We start from the raw sequence: 12,020 nt of genomic DNA, 5'->3' as shown, positions 1-12,020 counted from the left end.
AGTTCAGTAGCTTATCTGTTGTTACGGAACGTTTTTAAAAAGTGTTGATCATGAATTCATTAGAGAATCTTTTTATAGTCCCTCTGCTGCGTCATAGCCAAAACGAGATTGTTGTTTTTTTTTTTTTTTTATCAAAAGCCATCGCACGCGTCCTTTGTTTTGTTTGCTAAGTTGGAAGCCTCTGGTCTTTGATCACGTTACTCACCATCGAACCAAATGTCTGTACACTGAAGTTGAGCTCAGTAGCGTTGGCCGTTATCGGCGTCATCAGTCGTCATCTGTGGGCTGCACGAAGCTTGGTTGACCCTTTGACGTCAACACTATACGGAGAGCCGATAATGCACTTATCTCTGGTGGTTGCATGGGTGTTGTCTGATCAAACAGGCCTTCTGGACTTTAGACTGAACGAAAGTAGCTCCTACATACATATTAAGACTCGAATTGTACAGTGATGGCAGAGGAATATACTGAGAAACTTGGAACAATCCGCTTGGTTCATTGTGCAGAATATAAGGACATGAATCATCAGCCACTCATTTCTTTACCCAACTATGTTTTTGAGTGGCTGTAGGTTAACAACCTATCCTAGCAGCTCTTTAAATCAATCTGTAGAATAAAGTGAGGCTTGCTGAACACGTCTTGTGTCGAAACGTTTCCTCCAGAGAGGAAACATTGTGTCGAAAGTCTTCAGCATCGCTTGTATAACATCAAAGAGAAAAAAGTCAATCTATTGAACAGTGAGTGAATGTATGTTTGACTTAAATACTAGTCTCCGGAGAGGAGAGCGTTTAAAAAAGCTAATGCTGGGTCCGTTGGTTGCAGGCAAAGCACCTTTCAAATTTCTTTTTTTGTCTTGAGTGTGTGTTGCAATTAATATTCATTAAACTCTTATACTCCTATTATACATATTAAAAAAAAGTACTGTTTGTTTACAGCGAGTACCATCGTAACTCTTTTCAGTCGTTCCTCTCGTTGCACGTCGATAGGGTGGTGCTTCTCAGGTGTTGGGAGGGAGACTTTTTCTCCAGCCATGCATGCATTCGTCTCGGTTTCTCTTCTCTCCGTATGTAATAATTCATCGTCTTCGTGCGATGCAGCTCCCTAGATATTTCTTGAATGATCGCGAATTCAATGGTCATTTTAAGCCACTCGCGTTCTAGACTTTGTGCCGCACTTAAGACGCAGAGAACTTGCAAAGTTGTAACTTGAATGGAATATCTGTTTAAAATGTAAACAAGATGAATAAGAAATGCGTCTGAGTGAAGGTTGGTAGCGTACTCAGACATTTTTTTCTGAGGTTGGATATTAATGCCCGTCTGAAAGCAGCGTCTCACTGAGTGTGCGGGGAGAGACAGATGTCTGCCGTGTGTTCAGTGGTTATGAATTGTTCCATTATCATCAACAACTGTCTGCTCTGTGGAGCTGATGGTGTGCAGAGCAGTTTTAGGCGGACAGGATATATGTGTGTGTGTGTGTGTGTGAAAGAGAGTCTGTGCAACAAGTAACATGCATGCTCACATTCAGAAATGCCAGCAGCGGAGAAAACAAAGTTGAACTCCGGAGCACTGGCTGTGTTCGTGGAATCGCTGCACTTAATCCGACCGCCTTCTCTGCTGGTCGGCCGTGTTAGCAGGAAGAGAAAGGAAGAAAAGAGAGAGAGAGAGAGAGAGAGAGAGAGAGACTCCCATGAAATGCTTAACATACCTGAAACTGATGTCACAGAGAGAGGGAGGGAGAGAGAGAGAGAGAGAGAGAGAGAGGGAGGGAGAGAGTGGGAGGGGACCATAGGAACCGGGGGAGAGAGAGTGGCAGCTGGAGGGCAGAGCGAAGCACGTCACTGAGGGGAAACAGAGAAGCCGTGGAGTGAGAGACGGAGAGTGTGAACGACGGAGAGAGAGAGAGAGAGAGAGAGAGAGAGAGAGGGGTCTGTTCTCGTTGGGCGGAAAACCAGGTCGGTCTGCTGTTTGTGCGCTGCAGTGGACTACAGCTCTGATCTGACTCTCACGCACTTCCTTCTCTTAGATATAGACTATACACACACTAACGCCCGCACACACACACACACACACACACACAGACTCACAACAACCGGACAGAACTGCACAACTGATGGGTAAGAGCTCTGCGCATGAATTGTTGTGCAACTGTCATTCAGTGTCACCTGATCGGTAGTTGTTTTTCCACGCCGGAGTTTACGACTGTTCATTGTTGTAACACTTGCAGCTGTTTTGATCTCCAGGCATGTGTTTACATCAACTCATTTAGCCTATGACTGTGTGTGTGTGTGTGTGTGTGTGTGTGTGGGTGTGCAGCTCAGAGTGCTGTAGGTGTTTGTTGAGTGGTACTGATGCATGGAGGCTCCGCTCGGCGCAGCCTTGAACTGAATGGAGCAGATGGCAGCGCCTCTGTCTGTCCCTCCCCGGCAGCCTGTTGTGTTCACCAGTGTTTTGCGTGCACGTTTGCATTCTTACACTGAATCTTATGGCAAAAAACAGTTTTGTAGAATTTTGTTTTCATCGTTGATCACTGTTGGATCCTCTTGTCTGTTTTTTTGCTGTTTGTTTTTGTTGTATTTTGCCCCGTCTAGAAGATCCGGTTTCGTCACGCCGGTTTGAGCATCCACACCGCTGGTCTTCCATCAGATTAAGAATTGTGTTAATTATCGACTTGGTTTCAGGTTCTCCTACTAAAGAATGTTTAACGCCTTAAACTTCAGCCGGATCCCTGAGATCAGCTGATCTCGCTTCCTAGCTGAGAAGAGTGTTGACCATGTGTTTTCTGTTATGCCCCCCCCCCCTCCCCCCCCCCCCCCCCCAGCTTTGGCGTTCCCTTCAGTGTGAGACCAGCAGACTCCACTGCTGCTTTCTTATTGCTTCCTTAAGACTCCCTCTTACATGATTTCTGGGCTCTTTTTTTTTTGCTTTTTTTTGCTTTTATCACTTCCATATTTCTTTTACTATTTTATTTTATTTTATTTTTATTACACCACACATTAAAACAGCACAGCCGAGTAGCGTTCACTAGTTTTCTGCACTTCTCTGATTCCGCTGTCATATTTTAGATTGTTTTAATCTCATTGTTATCACATTTAATTTGCGCTTGTTGTGTTTTTATTTAAATGCTTTAAATACATTTTATTTGCCACTTTTACTCATCTTAAATTGAACTTTGTTCTTTTATTGGTATTCTCTTTTGTCAGCTCTTTCTCTTATGGGAGACGTGTGTCCTCTATTTGATCTCATATCTTCATTAAGGTTATTTCTTCTACCGGTACTTCCTTATATTTGTTATTTCTACCATCAACATTGAACGTGCTCATATTGTGAGCCGTATACATTTGCGATCTGCTGCTGGGGTATACGTACTGATTTTAATTTTCGTCCGCATATATCTCTCAATCTGGATTTTGCTTCATGGATAAACTTTTAAAGCGGTGCATCAATACGATTCTTATCACTCTTAAATCGTTGTATCGATTTTCTTTTTAAGATGTTATTTATTTAAGGACACCGCCCTGAAACACATCAGCCCAGTGTTCGTGATGCGATGTCCTGTAGGACGCGCTAACCAGCTCCAGGGACAAACGATGACATGTGGACATGTGGACATGTGGACATCCCAACAGCAGACTTGGCAGCAAAGCGTTGAGCTGACTGCACATGCAAGCCGTGTGTTGAATTAGTTTCCTGCCGTCATTGGTCTTCGCTCCATTTATAGCCCCTCCTCTTCTTCCGCGTCCAACCAACCACCATCCACGGTCCCATCAGTCACCATGGCGTTTGCCTCCCTCCCTCCAGCTATATGTTTGTGTGTTGAAGGGGGCTTATGGCCCGGTAGCTCCATGTCAGCGATTACTCCTCATTCTTAATCTGGTGTCACTTTTTATTTTTTTTTATGCACGGCTTTGTTGTCATCGCACAAACCTGCGCTGACTTTTTAACATTTTACGTGAGAGACGCTGAGGGAGGGGGCTCCCTCTGGAATTCTGGTCTATAAATAACTCCCACTGTGTGATCCATGATCTTAGCCTGATGACAGGAGAGAGAGTCAGAGGTAGAGGGACACAGAGCGTAATGGGCCGAGGAGTTCGCCCTGAGGTTGCATCATCATGTGTACATTAGTGCGACTGTACATCCGCACGGGATTCTCTGAGAACGGCACAAAATCAACAGAGATTAGCTTCCATCGGTCCCACTTACCGTAGCTGTAATGAGTTCAACGCTTCCCTCCGAAACGCTCAATCATAAAGAAATAAATTACTTGTCAGGGATGTGAAACAGGATTTTTAATGACTTCCAGATCTTTAAGATCTGATGCAGTTCATTTTTTTTTTTTGTCTTTGCTTCAGCTCTCATTGTGACCTGCTAGGCCCTGCCTCCAATGTGCATCCCCCCCCCCCCCCCCCTCTCCACCCCTAGCGCGCTGCACCTCTCAGGTGCTCGTGCTCACACTCTGCTGGGTGGCGCCCAGCGTTGGTTTGCTGCCATTCATGAAGATTTGCTTATTGTGAATGAGATTGTGTGGCTTGTTAATCGGAGCGCTTCCATTGTTAGGTAACGCAATAGTTACTGCCATGTCATCTTGACCAGGAACTGTCAGACAGACGTGATGCATTCGCTTCCTATCGTACAGGAGTGGATTAACTTATCGGGATCTGTATGGCGGAAAACCGCTGAGTTGAGGAACAATTGTTCGGAATCACCACCGCAGCTTTTCATTAATTTGTACCGGTCTTAAAAACGCCCATTTATTCTTGCAGACTACATGCAACGGACACGGGTGCAGTCAAGTGCTGGTGTATTCCCATCCCATTCCCATCCCATTCCCATTGCATTAAGGTAGTTGTGATACAGCTTGGCTTGTTCTTCATTTGACTTCATTTTTTTTTTAGATGAGGGTAGCTCTGCATTTCCACGTGTCCAGGCGACATCTTATCACGACCTGCTTCGTGATACTGCACATCGCCTTCTCTGTAAATGTTTGCGTTTGACATGCTTTTATCAGCTGCCGTACTGATCTCCGTGATAATTTATCTTTTATTGTTTCGCGAGCACAAGCTGTTGTACCAGGAAGAAGGATTTGCAAAGCCAAGAGAACTCTGCATGGGGTTACAATTTATGGTGTTGACTTAGTGCTATTAAAATTCAGGAGAAGTCAAAGATTACTTGATGTGTATGTCACACACCCCCCCCCCCGCCAATAAAAAAAAAGAACAGCTTGAATGTTGTCGTTGCATGTTTGCTCTGTTTTTTCAGGGTGGATGCGTCATTTTATCATGAAAACAAACATTGTGACGCTATGGAAATACATTTACGTGTGATGTTTGTATTATTCGGCATAGTTATTGACCGTTAGACCATATTGTATACTATAAAAATATATTTTATAAATGTCATCAAAATTGTTTTACAGTAGACTATCCTACTATAATCAGAAATAGTTGCAGACTATCACTCTTATTTAGAAATGCGTTCACGAAATTATGGTATTGTACGTTTGACGAATTTAAAACGTATGTCTATGAAAAAAGTCCAAATTCATCTTTATCCTGTTTGACAAGAAAAGTGTCCATTTTGGTTTTGATATCAAGTTTAAGTGAGTGGGGGGGGGGGGGGGGGGGCACTTATGCTTATTTCCTTTCGTTCCTTGGCGAAAAAAGCCTTCACTGAAATATTTTAATCCCCTTCTGGTTGCTCCACAGTGAAATATCTGTATCCTTGGAAAATGTGACCCAGAAGTCACCAGGGAGTTCTGTCAGCTTCCTATTATTCTACATGAGTTTTCCTCCATGTTTGAGTGCGCTCTGTCTGCATCAGGGGGGGGGGGGGGGGGGGGGGGGCGTGTCACAGAAAGGTCAATTGAGGTGACTCTCAATGCATAAGTGACACTGGGATCCAACAGCCAGGGCACCAATACGAAGAGTGGCACTGACCCAACGCGAGGTTTTGTTTGTTCGACCTTATTGTTTACTGCTTATTTAGTGTGCCCAAACGGTGGACAAGGCATGTGTGTGCAAAATGTATGCATGCACAGCAATTGTGAGGGGGTGGGGGGGGGGGGGCAGCAAGTTCACCACGGTTCAACGGGAATGCCTTTGTTTGGATAACGCGGTAGATTGCCACAGATTGTTCAGAGCGAGAAAGACAAAGAGCCAGGTTTTTGTAACGTTGGACGTCTTTTCTCTGTGCGTGTTCATCTGGAAGTGAAACACACAAGTTTATAGGTCAGAGGTCCAGATATCATTTTAACGCACATAAGTGCATAATTAAGTTTTCTTGCACTGGATACTATCATAGACTAAAAGCACCAGCATGTCTGGACCAGCCACACCCTTCCTTCTCTGCCCTGCCTGCTGCCCCCGTTGGGTGGTGTTAAGTTTCCTCTCGCACCGAAAAAAGCCTGCCCAGTGCCACAGATGTTATTGGCTATCTCAGCAAGTAACTGCAACCCCACCACCACCTCATTGGCCACAGGGGATGCGAGGACATGCATGATAGGTCAGAGATGCTCCCCATTTGTTTTAGAGTATTGATAACTGTCGGGGCTTGAGGGCTTGGCCTGGTGGAAGGTGGTTCTCCAGGGAGCATTGATCGCTAAAAAGACTGACACACATGAGCATCTGATCTTGAGTTCAGATTTCAAATGCAGATTGAGAAGTGATTTGATTGCACGAGTTTTAAAAAGCAATCGCTGATGGCAAAAAAAATCTGTGAAAAAAAAAAAATCCGAACATCCCACTTTAATTCAATTCAATACTTTATTGCTATACGACAGTCATTGGGATTTGTTTTGGTGCAGTTAGTGCAATTTTACATCATGCAACATCATCACAGTAATTTATACACGTGAGAATATGTTCGGTGCCACACAGATTAAAATCTGAAATAAACATTTCCTTTAGCAAAAAACCAAAGTGCCTCGAATCCGCCATACTGAGATTACATGTTAAAAAGACTCGCCATACACGTCTCTCAGGCACAGATTGAGGAATGACGCCCGCTCTCGGTTAAAACAAATCGAGTGGTGTTGACGGTGTGTGACCACGGCACGTCGTGTTTCAGTTGCACGTCAAGGTACAAAGGTTGGCGAGCATTTTTGTTTGCATTTCATCCCATGTTGTGTCGAGTGGTTGTTTGTCCGACCGTTTTTTTTTTTGGGATAAGATGCCGTCTTGCACTAATTGCACTCACCTGCTTTTTGGATATTAACCATGTTGATGTTTGAATATTACTTCTTGTGTTTGCTTTGCGTTTCAGAGTTTCAACAGCGCAAGCAACCTGCGCTGCTTCAGGTTGTTTACAACCTGGACGATTTGTAGCGGAATAAATTCATACGATTTTTAACACATTATATTTTCCTTGATTTCCAACCCCGTTTGTCTGTGCAGCATCCGCATGGACACAGTCAACGATGGAACACGCGTGCACGCAGTCAGACTGCAAATCCTTGCTGCAAACTCGTGTTTAAGGGGGATTGTTTTTGCTCGCCACTGCTTTCTTTCACCATTCTACCCCAGTCTGCTTGTATACGTTGTCAGCTTTGCACAGAAATTGTATAAAAGTGCCCGTACATAGTTGAGAACGGCCTTTGCATGAGGGCTGTGTAAACTATAAATGATGGAGGCCCATCACAGCACAGAATGTCACTCTGATAATCTTTCAGAATCACACAGAATTTTCATGTTAAACTCTAAAATCGACTTATTCTCCTTGTTGGCCGACACGGATCCACCACATTTGATTTGAATTGTAATGTTGAGAGCAACAGTCAAGGCTGCACTGTCCTCACAGCGTTCCTGTGTCTTATCTGGATCAAGAAGGACAGGCTATTTTGACTATCAGAAGATATTAAACATTTTGGACCTTGGATTAATGATAGAATTGTGTTATAAACATGTAATCCAGGATTAATATTGGATCCGTTTCCTTCTTCCTCCTCCCATCTCTGTAAAGACTCTGACCCAACAGCATATTTTACTCCAGAGTGACATGTACTAGGGCGGCAGCTCAGTCTTGTTTTTATGTTTCTTCATTATGTTTAATGTTTGCGCAGAAAGACTAGACGACGTGCAGGTCTTGGCGTATCGTAGCTGCTGGACTAGATGTGTGGATTCTTTGTGCTATATTTTCAGTCTAGTAAAATGCATTGTAAAAAAAAGTTATTGCTGCACACTGTAAAAGATTCTCTCTTGATGTGCTTCTTCCTCTTGCTGCTTCCTTAAAGTGGATGTGAGCACGGCAGCACTGCCCATGCAGGTGCCTCCCGCCACCACAGCCATCCTTCCCATGGACCTGCGCGTCGTGGACCACCATCACCACCAGCAGCCTTCTTTCGGCCTGGTTCCTCAACCCCACCCGACGCCGCCTGTCACCAGAGCCTGTCTGGCGTCGTCCGAGCCAGGCCGTGGGTCAGTCATTAGTAAGTCGGGGACGATCTCTGTCAGACACTGTCCTATCGTGGCTATTTATTACAAACACCACGCCTTGCTCCGGGGCATTGCCTGAATGTTCAAGTGTTGAAAATCTCCTGCAGACCACCAGGAGCAGCAGCTGCAGCAGGAGCTGGTAGCTCTGAAGCACAAGCAGCAGCTCCAGAGGCAGCTACTGATTGCTGAGTTCCAGAGGCAGCATGAGCAGCTGTCGCGGCAGCATGAGGTCCAGCTCCAGGAACATATCAAGGTGAGGGTCTGTGTTTCTGTAGGTTTATGTGAGTAAGGAGGATTGCTCTACCATCAGAAAGACATGACAAAAAAACAACTAGGTACTCATATTCAGGCAATGAGGGTGATTATCTGGCAGGAAATACACTCATCTCTCCCATCTGCCCGGTCCCCGGTTTAGCATGACATTCATCACTTGACTTGGCTTGAACACATCATTGATGATTTACAGGAAGTCATCGCGTTAGTCTTGGAAGTTTCTTTGCCAAATCCTCTCGTGGCCTTTACCTTGTCTTCTCTGTCTCCTTTGTGCTCTTTCTTTCTTCAGTGTTCTTGTTTCTCTATCCACCAGCACCAGCAGGATTTACTGGCGCTCAAGCATCAGCAGGAGTTGCTGGAGCACCAGAGGAAGATGGAGCGACAGCGTCATGAGCAGGAGCTGGAGAAGCAGCAGCGGGAATACAAACTCCAACAAATCAAGAACAAGGACAGGGGACAGGAGAGTAAGTGCAGCAGCAAGTGAATGTAAAGTGATCACCTGGCTTCCACGGAGTTAAGAGAACAATAATTCACAGCCTTTCCCAAACCCGTTGAAGTCTGTAACTTGATGAAAGTATAGTGAGTTGCCAAACTAGCGTCGGTGAGCCAAGAGCAAGTTTTATTGAATAAAATGTAACGCAAGAAGAAGATCAATTCCACACGTTAGTGGGTGGCATTCTTGAGGTCCGAGCTCTAAAGGAGCTGTCAAGTTTGACTTAACGTACTCAATGCTCTCCCTCCAGCTTCTCATCGCTGCCAACATCTGCTCTTAACTGTGCTGCAATGGATTTTATCACGGGTGGTGTCAAATAGTCTTGGCCCATCTCGACCCTCCACAGCACCTGTCCTTGTGGGCCCAACAGTCAGAACAGCCTGACCTCACACCTTTACCACAGAGGATATCGGAACAAGACGGCCAAGACGAGCTGAGAGGAGCGAGACATTCAGTGGCTCGCATTTTTATGTTCTTCTTTTTCAGTGTCTTTTTTTTCTTCTTTTTTTTTTGCACGGCAATAAAACGAAACCCACCAATTCACTGTAATCCGGAAACCATTTATTTTTGATTGCTTCCAAATGATCATATTATCCGTTCAGGCTTTTTTCTCCCACCTCTCTTTTATGATGGCATTTACCACACCAGACTATGACGATGAAAGGTGGCATTTCAGAAACTGCATAAGAAACACATGCACAAGGATGATCTGAACTGGATGTAGGAAGTTATCCAAGTCGAGCTAGAATGTGTGATAAATGTTTACAATCTCTCATTACATGAAGAAACTGTGTGTGTGTGTGTGTGGAACGAGATTACGACTGATAGAACCCGATACCTGCAGTCAGAACAATCTTTCCGCAACATGCTCTCACTCGGATTGATGAACGAATCAGTTTGTCAATACTCTAATCAGCTTTGACACAATTGCGTGTTTTTCTGGCAGGAGGAAATGTTTGCTGTGTCAAACTGCTTTTCCTGTTCTAATATCCGATGACATTATCTACTAGAGTGGCCGCGTAACACACTCATGGCTTAACTTTCCTTCATGAATTTGTTGCCGAGTGTATTTTATCCAAAGAATACAGCATTTTAATGCTTCGTCCTTTTAACATACTAGTTTGTGTTTATGCAGATGGACCACACGCGTAAAAGTAAATGCTAATAATGCGCAAATGCCTCTTAAGCTACTGCTACGTGTTTGTAGTCACTGAGCTAATGTTGGGGCACAATCCATTCAGGAATGTAGATAAGTGTAACGACTTCCTACTTTATTCATGGCTCATCATTCAACCCGTATTGATTCTTTTATCTTATGTCTGTGAAACGCACTTTTCCCTGCAAGCTGTGATGCGGTTTTTCAGCGCAAATCTTTCAGAATATTGTTAATGGCCGGCCCACATATGGAACCACGGTATTCTTCCTGTCAAGTTTCCTCAGCAGCTCTCTGCTGGGCAGGGCGAGCCTACAGTTTGACGTCTATGGAAAGAGCATCGGGCTGTAAACAGAGGGAGCTTTGTTAAGTACTGCAATAAATTGCATGGAAGGCAGTCTCATAAAAGCCAATTTGCTTCAGTGGCTAAGCGGATATATGGGGATGTCAGCACTTCCAGATCCACCGTGATTTAGAAAGCATATATTAGCTGTTGTCACTTCCACCTACTGTATTTATTACTGTCTCGTAGGCTTGGCGTACCCGTGATCACACAGTTGTGATTATAGAAAAGCACACCTCCACTGTTTTTCATGTGTTCTCAAGACGCATGTTTTTCCCCTTATTGCTCAGCTCACCCACTCTGATGTTATTTTTCTCTCTCTCATTCACTCCACTCATCCATGTCCTTCGTCCCTAGATAATTTGACTGTAGCTACCAGAATGAGGGCGGTAATTGAGCCGAGACCGGGAGCTGAGTGAAACTCGCGATGTGTCTCAGAGAGGAGTCACGCAGCACTGCGGTTGTCTCTTTGGAATATCAGCGAAACCCTGACGCAAGAACGTGCGCGCTATCTGTAGTTAGAAATCCGCTATCTGTCCAACTGCGGATGGATGTTCGAATCCTTTATCACAGTTTGGACTACAGTGCTGAAGAAGCGCTGAAGCTCAAACTTCTCAGAGATACAGTACTGAAGGAAGTGTGATTTTTTTTTAGTTTATGAAAAAGAGCAACGAGACAAGTGTACAAAATTATGTCTCTGTGGATTTATTTTTCTCTTATTAGGTGCAGTCGCCAGTACGGAGGTTAAGATGCGGCTGCAGGAGTTTGTCCTCAACAAGAAAAAGGCCCTCGCTCAGCGAAACCTAAACCACCGTCTGCCCAGCGACCCACGCTTTTGGTATGGGTGAGTGTCACAGCCCATCACCACAGAACCACGTGTGCTTAGAATGTGGCTGGCTGTACCCCCCACTGAGGAATTTGCGCAGCCAGAAGTACATTTTTAATTTTATTTTTCATAACATTGGTAAAAAATAAGTTTCAGATGTGTTTGATGTGAGAGAAATGGACTCTAGAAGTTTTGTTTTTGAAAGCCTGAACAAATTATTTTGAGTTGAAGCAGTGCATTTTTTTATGGCTGTAAAATACAAACGTCTGGAATTCAATGAAATGTTAAAAGGAAAGGTGTGTTGGAAGTCGTCGCGATTTTTAAATGGTATTATCCTCTTCCACGTCAACGTTTTAGACATCTTTCAATATTACTTTGTGATTTTGCACTTTGTCTGTTCAAAGAGGAGCAATGATGAAAAGAGGCGAAAAAGACTTTCCAGACAGATGAAACCTTTTTTTTTCAAGCTCAAACAATGCACTTCCCTGGGTAAATATCTAAATCCAA

At 44.2% G+C, this 12,020-nt stretch overlaps 1 protein-coding gene across 1 annotated transcript in view; it reads left to right on the top strand.

The window, feature by feature from the left end:
- The window catches only part of hdac4 (histone deacetylase 4), a 76,840-nt gene that overhangs the window by 28,608 nt on the left and 36,212 nt on the right, over nt 1–12,020 (top strand). Inside the window, exons 3-6 of the mRNA XM_068746572.1 lie at nt 8,224–8,418; nt 8,533–8,678; nt 8,988–9,162; nt 11,411–11,531. Coding sequence (XP_068602673.1) covers nt 8,224–8,418; nt 8,533–8,678; nt 8,988–9,162; nt 11,411–11,531 — 637 coding nt within the window. The remainder of the gene's footprint in view (nt 1–8,223; nt 8,419–8,532; nt 8,679–8,987; nt 9,163–11,410; nt 11,532–12,020) is intronic.

Source organism: Brachionichthys hirsutus, chromosome 12 (assembly GCF_040956055.1).
Source record: "Brachionichthys hirsutus isolate HB-005 chromosome 12, CSIRO-AGI_Bhir_v1, whole genome shotgun sequence".
Lineage (NCBI taxonomy): Eukaryota > Metazoa > Chordata > Actinopteri > Lophiiformes > Brachionichthyidae > Brachionichthys > Brachionichthys hirsutus.
Note: the sequence above shows the minus strand (reverse complement) of the source record. Positions and strands in the feature narration are given on the sequence as shown.